Source organism: Corylus avellana, chromosome ca7 (assembly GCF_901000735.1).
Source record: "Corylus avellana chromosome ca7, CavTom2PMs-1.0".
NCBI classification, from domain to species: domain Eukaryota; kingdom Viridiplantae; phylum Streptophyta; class Magnoliopsida; order Fagales; family Betulaceae; genus Corylus; species Corylus avellana.
In genome coordinates, this window is record NC_081547.1 from 977,033 (window position 1) to 991,085 (window position 14,053).

Below are 14,053 nucleotides of genomic sequence, written 5' to 3' on the forward strand. Positions count from 1 at the left end.
TATGGATAGGTTTGGTATGCTAAAATTATTGTTATTATATTTTAATCAAATTCCATAAAAACATTGTAAGCCGAAAAATTACATTTCAAAAAACCACCTCAATCCATGGTCGTCCCCCACTCTAGTGGGGAACTCTAGTAGACGAAGAATAAATCATATTTGAACGAAAAATAATATTTAGGTGTGCCCCTTCAAAAACGTCGTATTAACTACTTGTGCATCAAAGTAATCGATGTGCGATAAATTGTAAAAACATACTTGAACACCTAAATATTATTTTCCATTTGGACGGCCTTTTTTATGCTTCTATTGTAATATTAAATAACATCACCTTTTTTTAAAAAAAAAATATTTAAGCTGCAGAAAGCGTGTCTAAACTTTAAATACTCCACCAATAAAGCTTAAATTATGCTTCTATTGCAATATTAAATAACAGAGTGATGATAAAGGGAACGCCAAGCGTGCCCACGCCCGGCTGATTTAATATTTTATTATAATAAAATAAAATATTTTATTATTTTAATTAAAAAAAAAAAAAAGTCAGGCGTGCATGAACAATACCAAGGATCTATAACATAAAAGCCAAAATTTATTTAGGGAAAAAAAAAAAGAGGGGAGAAGAAAAAATAGCTGTCCCGAGCAACATTAATACATAGAGACAGACGTACATGGAGAAAGACAAGCAGCAGCTCACACATCGTTAGCCATGGCTATACGGAAAACAAAGGTTACGGATAGTATTTAAAATCTAAGAATTTGCGTTGGTCTGGTGTCGCGCTTTTTCCTTCTCCTTCACTTCGCTCCCTTGGGACTTGTCATAAGCTTCACGTACAATTCCAAATATGCAAATTAAAAGTTTAATAATAAATAAAATAATTATGGGTAGAATATAAATTAAATAATTAAATTCTAGTACAAATAAATAGTAATTTAATCGTAGTAAATATAAAGAAGTGATGATTTAAAAGTAAAGATGAAGTTATATCTTATATGCAACTTTCACTTGCCACCGCAAAATATTGTCTCAATTAAAATTCCGTGACGAAAATTGTCTTTAACTCGGCCCATCAACCGGGCTTGTCTTTAAAACGCGTCTCTAGATTGCATGTAAGCGGAATATCCTCCCAAATGCATGGATTTCTTCCGATTCAATTCAATGCATGTATGTAGACGAATTTCTTACCTGCATTCTAGAGAAATTTCCATATATATATATATATATATATATATATAGAGAGAGAGAGAGAGAGAGAGAGAGAGAGTAGAATGCATGTAAGAGGAATTTTCTCCCAAATGCATGAATTTCTTCCGATTCAATTCAATGCATGTATGTAAGATAAATTTCTTACATGCATTCTAGAGAAATTTCCTCTTAAATACAAAAAATTTCTTCAAATTGTGTTTATAAAATATCATATATATTTGAAATAGAGTAATACTCAACTCATATCCTACGCCCATATAATTAAATTGATGTGACAATTTTCATAACTTCTTGAATCAGAATTTATTAAAAAAAAAAAAAAGTCTAAGGATTAATGTGCTCATTAGGCCATTTAAAGAGGGGGGATACGAGTTGGGTATTTAAGCATTACTCTTTTAAAAAAAAATTCCTGAAAAGCTCACTTTAATTTGTTGGTCTAAGTGCTTTTTTAGTTATTAAAAATAAACTCCCTAGCACAAAACTAAACATGCCCTTAATAGACTAAATTTGTAGAAGAACTAAACTTTTTCCGTACGTGTATTGGATGAGGGACTTACCAGGGTGATTTTCATGGACATGCCCATCCTGCTCAGGCTTTGGAATAGACTGGTTGCCTCCATATATCCCACCAAATCCTTCCTCATCCGACCTGGTGGAGTACCCCTCGCCAAACGAATGAGACATCACGTCCCTTACCACATACACCCACAACAATTCCAAGCACATCAAATAAGACTAAAGAGATATTGTTTGAAACTGATTTAAATAAATAAATAAAAGGAAAAAAAAAAAAAAAAAAACCAACAACTAACCCAGTTTTCTCGTTTGGGTTGTGGGCCTTGTCCGTCTTATGCTTGTTATCAGGTTGCTGGCTCGCCATAGTTGCGCCCTTCCTGAATCCGATCCCACACGCTTTCCGGCCAGCGTTATACGGCAGAGGTGCTGAGAACAAAGTAGGTGGATGTATTCGAGTTGATCGGATAATTGCGTAATTCATCTTTGTGCCTCTCTGGGTCTTTATATCACTAGCTTAAGCTAAATATACAAGATCCGCTTTGGAGTGAGAGAAGATATTGTCAGCAACGACGTCCGATTCAAGGGACCAGAAAACCCGATTCTACGTATGACACGTAGAATTTGATTGCACACGAGTCATGTTATCAGAGTGTTTGAGTGTTATAAATGTCACATCGGCCACCTTATGAATCTTAAACTTATCGATGGTGCTCAAAAAAAAAAAAAAAAACAAAAAAAAAGGCTTATCGATGTTTTTGCTGCAAATTAATGGCGAAAGCTCGTGACGAGAAGTGAATTTTGCCCTTGCCCCTTTCATAACTTAAGCGTGAATAGAATACGGTGATGTCTTACCAAAAAAAAATGAAACAGAACACGGTGATGTTATACTTTGCACTACAGTCATATTATGTTGACATGGCATAGAGTATATGAGGCTTTGCATTTTTTTTCATTAACAAAGATGGATTTAAGGGTTACTATCTTATGCCAAGCTAGTGTATTGTGAATGTGGTGTGAAAAATACTAAAATAGCATTTCTTCTATAAATGAGTAATATTATTTTTTATACTCAGTTTACACCGAGTGACTTGTTGCGTTTTAAGTGACTTTTTAATGTTAGCTAAAAGAAATAGAGGAATGACTGACGACAATATTTTTCTCATCTCATCCTATAAATTCAATATATCAATTATTAGATTTGTGAACTTTACATAAATTCAATGATAAATTCATCAATTTACTATGTAGATGGTTAAAATATTATTAAAAATATAATGAATTATATCTTCTTTTTTTTTTTAAAAAAAAAAAAAAGTCATTTAAAATACATCATGTTAGCCAATATAAAATAAGTGTAATAAATGGATGTAGAGAATAGTATTACTCCTTATGAATATATAACTCTAATAAGCGGATTCATATAAGCATCCCATATCATAACTAAATAATGTACTCTAGCTTCCTCCTTATTTGAAATAAGATTATCTCTGTTTATAGTGAAATCTAGGTAATTTATAGTTAATATTTTGTTTTGTAGTATATGGGAAATGTCAAGTTAGTTGAAAATTTTAAATAACGTAGCAATATATTTATTATATAATAATATATACTGTTTTATATAAAAAAAATATATATATATAATTTACATCATGAAATAGATTATCTCAATTTTCCTGATAGGAATGATTCTCCCTTTTTTCCTTTTTTTTCTTTTGGTTTGGTCTTGCATCCGCTTGAAGTTCTTTTCCCATTTATAAATTATAATGTTTGGGTGCTGATGTAAAACGAGCTAGGCCCAACAAAACCATACATGGCCCAGATTCACAGCTCATTCTGTCCAAAAGATCAACGGGGCCGGTAACTTTTTCCACAGTCATGCCAGAATGAGAATTTCGTCCAATAGTAGATACATCGGGCCGGAAGCGTGTGGCTGAGTGAACAGCCGACCAGGCGACCATCACCAACATGTCGTCCTTCAGCTCTTGGAATGCCACATGAAAATTAAGATTAATTTAAAAGATTGCATATATTTTTCCTCGGATGCTAAATCTACGTAGAACTTATTATATTAGAGCCACGTGTCATGTGAGTTTTTTTTTTAAATTATAATAAAAATTGCAGTGATTCAAGTATTTTACTTTGGAATAAAATGCCAAACAATCAGTCTGACTTGAAAACCAGAGAAACAGTTTGTCCGTATTGAACAAAGTTAACGCAAAGGCAATAAAGGCTTTCTTCGGTTTCCAAATTGCATTTATGGTTGCAATCCACTCCTTGTTTGGAATAAGATTGGCTTTATTGAACTTTTACGTTTCAGGAAAAGGATCCTCTCCATTTCAAAATCCCTCAATTTCCTCCATTTAGTGCATTGTGAAGGGTAGTGTTGTCCAAAAGTTTTAATAAGGGTAGTGCATTAAATGCAATACCCTTCAAAATGCACTAAATGAAGGAAATTGAGGGATTTTGAAATGGAGAGGATCCTATTCCTAGGTTTCAAATCACTTTCGGGATTAGCCCAATTCATTTTGGTAGCTCTGCGGTCAAATTAGGCCCATTTCTCTCTCTGTCAATGAATAAGAGATTTTAATGAGAGCCTAACACAGAGAAAACGACAAATGTGGATAGACTCAGGGGCCCAACATCTGCGACAAGTAACGAAGGTAGCGAATAAAGCCAATAGCTTCGCAAGAAAAATGGTGTCTACTGCTTGAGCCTTGAGAGACGTTTTTAAGAGTTCATTAATCATTGCTAACAGAAGGGAGGAAAAAAAAAAAACTGGTTTAGTAAATTTTACAGTATTTAACGATATACGTAGTATTATATTATTTGAAAAATTTTATACAACGTGATAGCATAAATAATATATAATTATAGATACTGTTAAATACTTTAGAGTCAAACATTTTAGAGACACACAAGAACGAAGTCAGAGTTTAGTATGGGCACGAACTAAAAGCCAATAAATTGTGTTGTTAGGGGCGATACGCCAAAAAAAAAAAAAAAAAAAACTTATAAATTATTATTTTTTACCTTCAACCTTTTTTTTTTTTTTTCCTTATAAGTTGGGGGGTGGACCTGGCCTATATAGGCCACACCTTCCTCTGTCTCTAAAGACACATGTCAGTTTATTAATTTTCTATTATTCTATGTAACCCAAATTTATTTTTTTAAAAAAAACTTTATTCCATGACCAACAAACATTTAAATCGAAAAGGGTGGATTCTTTCATGTACACAATAATGAAGCCCACGCACCCAAACACATGATATCACTTTTGATTTGTTGAATAAAGTTTTTCTTTCACATTAATAGTAAGCACAAGCTTTTCTTTTTTCAAGCCATTAGTAGAAAGTCGGTCTAGATCATTAAAAAAAAAAAAAAAACGGTGGATGTTCTCAATTCATTCATTGTATTGTGGGTGTGTTAAGCAAAGGACATTTTAATTAAAAATATATATATATATATATATTTTTTTTCTCAAAATTAACCAACAATTTTTACTTTTTTATATAAAATATTTTTACTTTTTGTCTTGTATCAATTAAATTTGCTAAAATTCCAATCCACCTTTTTTTTTCAAGTCATTTAGCAAAGACACCCAAGGTGCACACATTACCGTTGTTTTCAGAATCTGATATGATGGGAGTGTCCTCGTCAGGATCTAAAACTCAACGGGCAAATTCAAAAAGGCAAATAGGGTTGGTGAGAGACTGGGGAGACTGAGAGCCGTAGTGGGTAGGGTACACTAGTCTGCTGTCCAGTGAGTCTAGGACTGTTGAGTGGCACGTCATTTACTACAACAGTACCAACCTCAGTATCTCGATAAGATGGGACCACCCGACCGTTGCTGCATCCATGACGTCAGCAAGCACATTTAGGAAGAGAGAGCGTTGATAACATCACCGGACACAAGACGCGCTTCCCGATACGCTCCTTTATGATTACCCGGTTTGAAATACGGAGGCGACTGGAGACTGGAGTGGTCAGAGTCTCAAAGCTCTGGAGCTGCGACACCAAGATGGAAACAGATCCGCAGAGGCAAGTCGTAGTCGGGTAAATTGTCGTTGATTTAACTCAACTACTGTGAAGCTCAGAGAAAAAACTTAAAGATGTGTGTAGTTTTTTGGGGGCAATGGAGCAGTGGCTTGGCAGGCTTTAGCATTGGGTGCCGATGCTTTTCACCAGGGTCCAATTCTTGCGAGGGCTTCTTTCCTTGAATCAGGAACACCGGGGTCCCTTAAAACATTGAACATGAAAAGCTTTCGTATGGAAAATCTACTGATCGAGACAAAACTTCATCATTTTGTACCTTATGCAATTGACACCCATCAAAAGAAATTAAAAAGAATTGCCTTCAACACTCAAGTTTTTCAGGGGAAAAAACAATTTTGCGTGATTGTGTCCATGGCTGCCAGCCTGCCACCTTCAATTTCCATTACTCGCCTTGTACACAGTGCGTGGTAAGAAATCAAACAGAACTCAGATTCTCTAAAGATTTTTCTTCCAATTTCTCGAATTTATAAAAAGACTTGTTCCGATGCATCCAAACTCAGGACTCTCTTTTTCATTCATTGTCCGAATTGCTTACTGTTTGAGCAAATTCAAGAAATCCAAAACCACTCAGATAGCTACTATAAACATGTTTGCACCTCGTCACCTGGATTAATTAAATACAAAAGATGAGGGAGATTCGTTAATAACCAAAAAGTCCATCTCCTTTTCAAATCATTATGGACTAGGATTTACAATAATTTAATATTGAAATTGCTAATAATTTTAGCATAAATTAACACCATTCCTATGAGTGCATTTTCCTCTAAGAGCCAACAAAGGGGCATTCCTCTCTCTCTCTCTTGGTCTTGGTTTAGCATCATATATCGATTTGGAAAAAAATTAGATTGGGTGTAATGCGGATTAAGGTGCTACTCCTCAGGGTTGTGGGCTGTGGCTATGGAGGTGGGGGCTACCACTTTCATTGGCTTCCATCCCAATTATTTAATAAGTCCAGTCGAATATTAAAAAGTGAGTTTTAGAAAACGTGGCAAGAGGAAGCAAGTGTTGTCACTGCTTGAAAGTAGCAGAAGCCTATCTCCATTGAGTGTGTCAATTGAAAGAGGGTAGACAACTCAAATGTTGCAACGATTGTGAGAGAACTCATATGAGATTCACTAGCTAAATAACTTTTGAATTATTTAGCCACTCTTTTGGGCAGATAACTTCCAAATGAACTATCTCGCAATTATTATCGAAATCATTAATAATTTGCTGGAAATTTCAATCCAACAACAAATTATTCAGGTTGCATGATTTTCAGAGTGTTTTGAAGCCAAATCTTGACGAGTTTATAAAGTTTAAAGGTTATTGGAGCCGATTTGTATAGTTTAAAGACCAAAGGAATAATGAACACGCTTGTGCTTAGCCCTTATAGCACTCACATTAGGCTTAACCAAAAGGTTATTTTGACTGCCCTATAGTATAAAATACCAAAAAATAGCTTCTCAAACGACTATTCATTTTGAATAAATATTTGACTATCTGCTTGATTAATACCTTTAAAAGATCAATATGATCTTCTAAATAAAATAGTAAAAGCAAGAAATAAAATTTGATATTGAGCAAAGAATTTGTTAATGTTTTGTGAGATTGTTAAAATTTTAGAGAAAATTTAGAATTTATCCTTTGAACTACAAATAAACACACAAACCAAAAGTCACAAAGTGCATTTCTTAGTTAAATGGGACCCTCTGCAAATCAAATTTGTAAGTACTCAAACATGCATTTCACAATGACCACGAGAGGTCACATCACTCGGATTATAAAACGGCAAATATCATGCAGTCCACTGCCTCCCTTGTCATGCACTGGCCCATAGATTTGTAGATACATACAAAGAGGCCGGTTTCTCCACCCCTAAATTCATCTGTGGGACGCCGAAAGATGTCAAGTGCCCAAGAGAGATAGAAAGAGTGAATGAAAGGTACACGCATTAAAACTTAAAAGCAACACTCGAGAGGAAAATTGGCCCATAGAATGGAGAAAAAAAAAAAAGACTATTGGGAGGGAAGGGAGGAGGGCCCTTACACAGCTCTGAAGAAAAATAATAGCAGGGCAGAGGAAAACAAAGAAGAGGATTGAGAAGCGACAATAAGGGGAAAGATCGTTTGGCAGGTTACCTACTCAAACAAATTCATATTATTGGAGGCCTAAGTCTTCTATTCTCATCACAGAATCAAAAGAAAAACGTCTAACATAAGTAGTCATTATCAAAAACCAGTTAATGAAATTACAGCCTCAAGCACTATTTACAGAACCTGCGAGATAATGACACGCCTTAATCAATCTCAAAAAAATACAATTGAGGCAAATCAAAAGCCAATCAAAGTAAAAAAAGAAGAAAAAAATACAGAGAGAGAGAGAGCCATCCCCGGATCAAAAAAATCTAGTATCTTGGCCAATAGGGACATGGGAATTGAACTAAAATCACATCATGGATTTAAATTTACATACAAAAGCAAGGACACCAAGGAAAAGAAACATTTTTCCTTTTCCCCTAGATATGCAATTCCCTTCTTTACAATTTGCCATATTCTAAGACCCAAACATGTTACATAAAACCAAACAAAAAAAAAAAAAAAAAAAAAGGAAAAACAACATTATATAAGGATGATGAAGTCAAAAAAACTAAAGCACAAACTGCAAATTTAACAAGCAGGGTTTAGGCCCAAAAAAAGCTTCAGAGGTTGTAGAAATGCAGTATTTGAATGCTACTAGATTGCAATGAATACTAACTGTAATTTCGGTAAGCATGACTAAGTTCCATAATAAGCTGATCGTCAATGGCGTATAGACACTAAATGGTTCCACATCGGAGAAAAAAAGACCTGGTGGAAACTGTTACCAAGCTTGAGGCCAAACCAGTCAACGCCAAGAAGAAACAGTAAGAAGTGGGACTTCATTCCATGCCAGAGAGAAAAACCCAGGTGAAGATTCAATCAGAGAGTATGAGGAACTGTAATTGTAGTTCCACAAAAGGATCCTAGCCTGACTAACTGCGTAATGGCTGAGGGCTACGGGCTCGAAACCGGAACTTTCCATCAAAACCCTCCACTGCTCCTTGTTCTCCATACGCACTCTGCTGGTTCCCAGTACCTCCGGTCCAATCACACCGGTGATTCGACGACCCAGTAATAGTCTTTCCATTTGTAGCCTCTCGGGCGAGTCTCGGGTCAAGTTGGGTTCCAGCGATTCGAATACGGCCGAGTAGTACTTCAACGCATTTTTGAACCGGGGAACAAACCCGACCCGGTTTAAACTCGCTTCGTATTCGCCCAAAGTAACGATTTCTGGGTTCAGCGACTTGGCCAACCGGAGAGCCGTTTCAACGGCGACTGGAGTTTCGTCTAGTAGATTGTACAGTTGAAGCATGAAGTTCACGGCCAAGGTCTCGTCCGGGTCGATACGGAAGCTCGCCTCGTTGAGCTCCTGAATCGGGGTCAGCACGGGCTCAAACTCGAAATTTATTCTGAGAATATTAGCGAACTCGCGGAGCCGGTTTCCGGTGGCTAGCAGAGACGCCGCCGGAGATTTCCCCAGCTCTGGGGCGGGTATGCCCGAGATTCGAATAATAGTAGGCTTACCGGTGGACCGGGTTGCCAGGGCTTGTAGAAGCGCGGCCCATTGAACCCCTTGCACGATGCCAAAATCCACTATGTGAATCTTGGTTGCCCTCTCCGTAGCTTCGAGTATCGCTTGGTTGGCTGTTAAATGCGAAAATTTTGAGTACGGGCACGCATCGTTAAGAGCTTTGTAAGTGAGCGTGAAGTCCTCAGAAGTGGTCTCTGCTTCAATCACAGCGGAGCTGTTTTCAGCCGGTACGGATAGTCTGCGGTATAGTGCCTGATAGAAGTAATAGGCCACCCTCTCAATCGGATCTCCGTGCTCTGACACCGATTTCCCGAGCCCAATCAGCGATTTCACGGCACGGTCAGGCGTGGACTCCGCAAGTCGAGCACAGTCGAGGAGTTTTCTTAGCAGTGGCGGTGCAGATTCGATTTCCGGTGATGAGCTAGACGAGACGCCAGCGACGTCGTTCTTCTGTGGGCTCGGTGGCTTGGAGTCCTTAATTGCGGCCGGAGGAGACGGCGCTTGGGACGGAGGTGGGGTCCACGAGGGGACCTCGGGTTGAAGCGGACTCTTCTGAGTATCCGTGAAGATAACTCGGTTGAGATCGGACGGCGGACAACAAGCAACGCTGACTCGACTGGGGCAGGTGGTAAACGGATCGGCACCGTAGAGTCCGAAATCAGCATTGCTCTGCCACGCGTCGTATCCGGAGGGCAGATTGGAACTATCCGTTGAATCCCCACCGCCCATTAAGCTCTCCATCCACTCGTCTGAGTCAAACTCGCCACCCGCTCCACCACCGAAATCAGAAAACCTGAACGCAGTCGTCGAGTGGTGCTCCAAGTTCGGAAACTGAAACCCGGGCTCACCCGTATCTGCCCCACCGCCGACTTGAAATGGGTCGGCGAACCCGGTACCAGTGAGCCCGCCGAAAGCCGAATTCGGAGAACCGGACAAAGAGTGGTGAGTGTTGTTCCATGGGTTTAGCGAGAGAGGATTGAGGCCCAGGAGTTGCTGTTGCTGGTGGTGGTGGTGGTGATGGTGGTGGTGTTGCTGTTGCTGTTCCTCTCGCTGTTGTTTCTGCTTGATGACCTGCTGAGCTATCGCCATGAGGTTCCCACTGTCCGCACACATATATGCCATTCTCCGGCCAAATCTCGCCGGTAAAAAACTGCACTTACATTACCCCAGAAAAGATCAGTAAGAGAGCAAGTGTTGGGTGAGCATTCAGAGTGATTTATAGTCAAAGAAGAGAGACATAGAAGCAGGGAGAGAAACAAAGTACATACACTAGTGGAGGCCCAGAAACAACGGGATCTGAGAGTTAGGTCTGCTCAAGCTATAGACAGCGAGAGAGAGCCAGAGATTTTGGATGTACTGTAGCTCTACAAACCGCTCCAAATCTTTTACGCATAGAAAAACAGAGAAAGGGGAGCCTAGAAATGATGAGAACCCTAGGACCCTTACCCATAGAGCGCCCTTTCTTAGCTCTATGAATCTCGCTAGCTGTGCGGCAATGCATGACGTGGCTCCCATACGACAAGTGGGGCCTCTATTCCTCGATAGGACAACACCAGGTAATCAACGTCCACGTGTACCACTTTCCCCTCCCGCTCTGTTCGGGAACCTTGACATGAGCAGCGGACCCCACTCCCTACATCTTGGTCATTGACACGTCGGTATACGGTGCTTCGGTGTCGCCGTCTTCATGACGTCATTCTCTGTGATCCTTTCGGGAAGCGCAACCCAATCCTCACCGCTCATTTTGGCGATCGACAACAGACTGCGCTGTTGCTTCTGTTGACGGGAGACAAGAGTGATCATTTCACGCGCTCATTTAGCCGAACATTAAATCATCGAGCTTGGTTAATTTATTTATTATTTTTTGTTTTAACACTAGCCGAACTCGAAGTTAAACCGTATTAGATAATTTATTCAATGTTTGTTTACTTATTTTTTGAATTCAATTAATTTATAAATAAATGTTGTGATTGTTTAATTTTTAATTTTTTAAATTCTTACTAATTATTTGTCATTTAATTTTTATTAAGATTTATTATTTGAGTAATTTGATAAATTAACTTAATTTTTAAATAATTTAATCTCGAGTTTATATATTTATTTTATACCATATATATACATTTGTTACATACATACAAAAACACACACTTATATATACACAAATACATATATATTTTTATCAAGACTCATAATTACAATAATTCAAACTATATCCATTACATTATGAAAAAAATTCATAATGTTCTCATTGCAAAGTTAAAAATAATTTTATAATAATAATAATAATAATAATAATAATAATAAAGTTATGTAAGCTTATATAAGCCTAGCCAAGTTAATTCGTGTTTGGCTTGTTTAATAAACAACATATTTTTTTCAAACTATGTTCGTTTAATAAATAAATTGTTCCAAGGCAAGCTTATCGGAAACGAGCTTTCACGAACAACTTTAAAATAGTGATAAGTGTTTAAAAATATACTAATTCTTATATACAACCCTATATATACAATAGCTTATTAATTTTTATTTCGTTTATACTGATAAGTGTTTAAAATATACTAATTCTTATATACATTTTAATTTTCATGTGCATTTTTAACATAAATGTTTAAGATAGTGAATGTTTGATATTTAAAAATGCATATATTTTGAACACATAATAGTTTAAGATATTGATTTTATTTTATTTTATTATTATTTTTTTAAAATATAGAAGAAAAAACTCGACTTCAATTGATAAAAAGAAAATAATAATAAAATTTTTTTTAATATATTTTTGAAATTAAAAAAATATAAAAATATAAAATATAAAATATAAATATCTTTATCCTTTTCACTGTTTTAGATTGACAGCAAGTCTAAATAAATAATGATTATTAAGTTGAAAGTAGGGATAAAAAGAGAACGGAAAGGTTAAAAACGGCCTTAGCCTGAAGTGTCAAATGGTAAAGTGGAGGCTTTGCCAATTGGGGTCCGTTCTTTTTGGGCGGCTGGTTGGCCCAGTCGGACCACATGGGCCCCAGGTGCCGAGGACGAGTGAGGAAAAAAGAGGAGCGGTGGGGTCCACATGGGTATTATCTGGGCCAACCGGAATGCAACAACTGAAAAAGCAACGGTGGAGGGTATTTTGACGGGGCAGACAACAGCCAGGCGAAAGCAACTACACTGTGTCACGGCTCGGTGGTAGTGTCGACCACATCGAAGACCCTGAGTCAACTTGCAACATCTATGTGATGAGTTTTTTTTTTTTTATTTTGTTATTATTTATTTCTTTTGGATGAATAAAAAAATTTATTTATTTATTTGGTTTTTATGTGTTTATTTATTTGCTCTTTTTTTTTTTTCTTTTTTTTTTTTTTTTTTTTTAATTTATTTGTTCTTTCTCCACTGTATTTGTCACAAAGCGTAGTCTTGTCCTGTGATTGCTAAGTGCACTAATGAAGCTATAAAAAGAAAATGATTTTGTACTAACCCATGTGCCACTTTCATTACCAACGTTATGAGTTCACCTCCCTACTTTCAACTTGGATATGACTAAGCCCACACATTTTAGCCCCTGCTAATTTTCTGAGAGCAAATATATATATATATATATATAAAATTAAAAAAAAAATTAACATAACTATTATCAAACAACTTTTTATTGTTTTGTATACACTTTCAAAATAATTTAGAAAGTATTTTCTGTTATTTGGTTGATTCCGAAAATCCAATCATTTTTATTTAACCTTATATAATTAATAAAATTTATTTACTACAAGATATAACATAGAGAAACTAGAAGATCAATTGATCGGATAAATAAAATTTTTATGAAAAAAAACAAAATTAGTGAAATTCGAATTTTTTTTACCATGTTCATGGACAGATTTTGTGGTTTGCTAGTTTTTATGAACACACACATAGCATCCAATTTCTAATAATATTGACACTAAAATAAGTGGGGAAAATGGATCATTGTGATTTAGTTGCAAATAGCTCCCTTGGGTTTAAAAATGATTGAAAACTCCCTGTGGTAAAAGCAAAAAATATAAATAGGTCTTTCAATGCGTTTTTAATTTGAAAATTGGACAGATTGGAGTTCGTTAATGTGCAATGTTAGAACCAATAATAGTATGACAAATGTCATTTAGAATTAAAAAATTAAAAAAACCAAAACAAAAGAATAAATAAATAAGTAAGTAAAAGGGATGATTCAACCACCATTTCAACTGTTTTTAATAATCTAGTAAAAAAAATTTATACCATCCCAAACATTTTTGTGCATTTTCCTAGATAATGTACATTATTTACACAGCAAAATACTAATGCTTGATGCCTTTACCTTCTTTTAAGAAAAATGCTAATGGGTATTTTCAAATATTCACCTCTTAATATTCTCTTTATTATTATTTTTTTAATTTTTTTAAGAAAATAAGTCGATGTAAATGTGCCACATAGATAAAAATAGACACTTAAAAATACTTAATAGCATTTTTCTTCTTTAAAAGCTGTAAAGTAAAAGGAGGTTCCTCTAATTAATACAAGTGTTTACTCGTTAAACAGCTAAATTAAAAACTAGACGTCTTTATCCGCTTCCCTGGTTGGATGATTAGACAAGAAATCAAAGCAATCCATTGCTAGCTTATCTCCTAATTCCTAAAGGCCCACTAATGCACCCTATCCCTACTTTTTTCTCACTTTTCTTTT

The 14,053-nt window shown here is 36.2% G+C and overlaps 2 protein-coding genes across 2 annotated transcripts; both read right to left on the reverse strand.

Annotated features, from left to right (window-relative positions):
• Nucleotides 1-569: 569 nt before the first annotated feature.
• On the reverse strand, nt 570-2,410 carry LOC132186230 (uncharacterized). Its single transcript, XM_059600089.1, has 3 exons — nt 2,017-2,410; nt 1,762-1,895; nt 570-822 (listed from the first exon to the last, which is right to left on the reverse strand). The coding sequence occupies exons 1-3, from the start codon at nt 2,199-2,201 to the stop codon at nt 749-751; spliced, it is 393 nt and encodes a 130-aa protein (XP_059456072.1). The 5' UTR covers nt 2,202-2,410; the 3' UTR covers nt 570-748.
• A 5,665-nt stretch (nt 2,411-8,075) lies between these two features.
• LOC132186977 (SCARECROW-LIKE protein 7-like) lies at nt 8,076-10,828 on the reverse strand. The gene is made up of 2 exons (XM_059601108.1): nt 10,633-10,828; nt 8,076-10,514 (listed from the first exon to the last, which is right to left on the reverse strand). The coding sequence occupies exon 2, from the start codon at nt 10,484-10,486 to the stop codon at nt 8,639-8,641; it is 1,848 nt and encodes a 615-aa protein (XP_059457091.1). The 5' UTR covers nt 10,487-10,514; nt 10,633-10,828; the 3' UTR covers nt 8,076-8,638.
• Between the last annotated feature and the right edge of the window lie 3,225 nt (nt 10,829-14,053).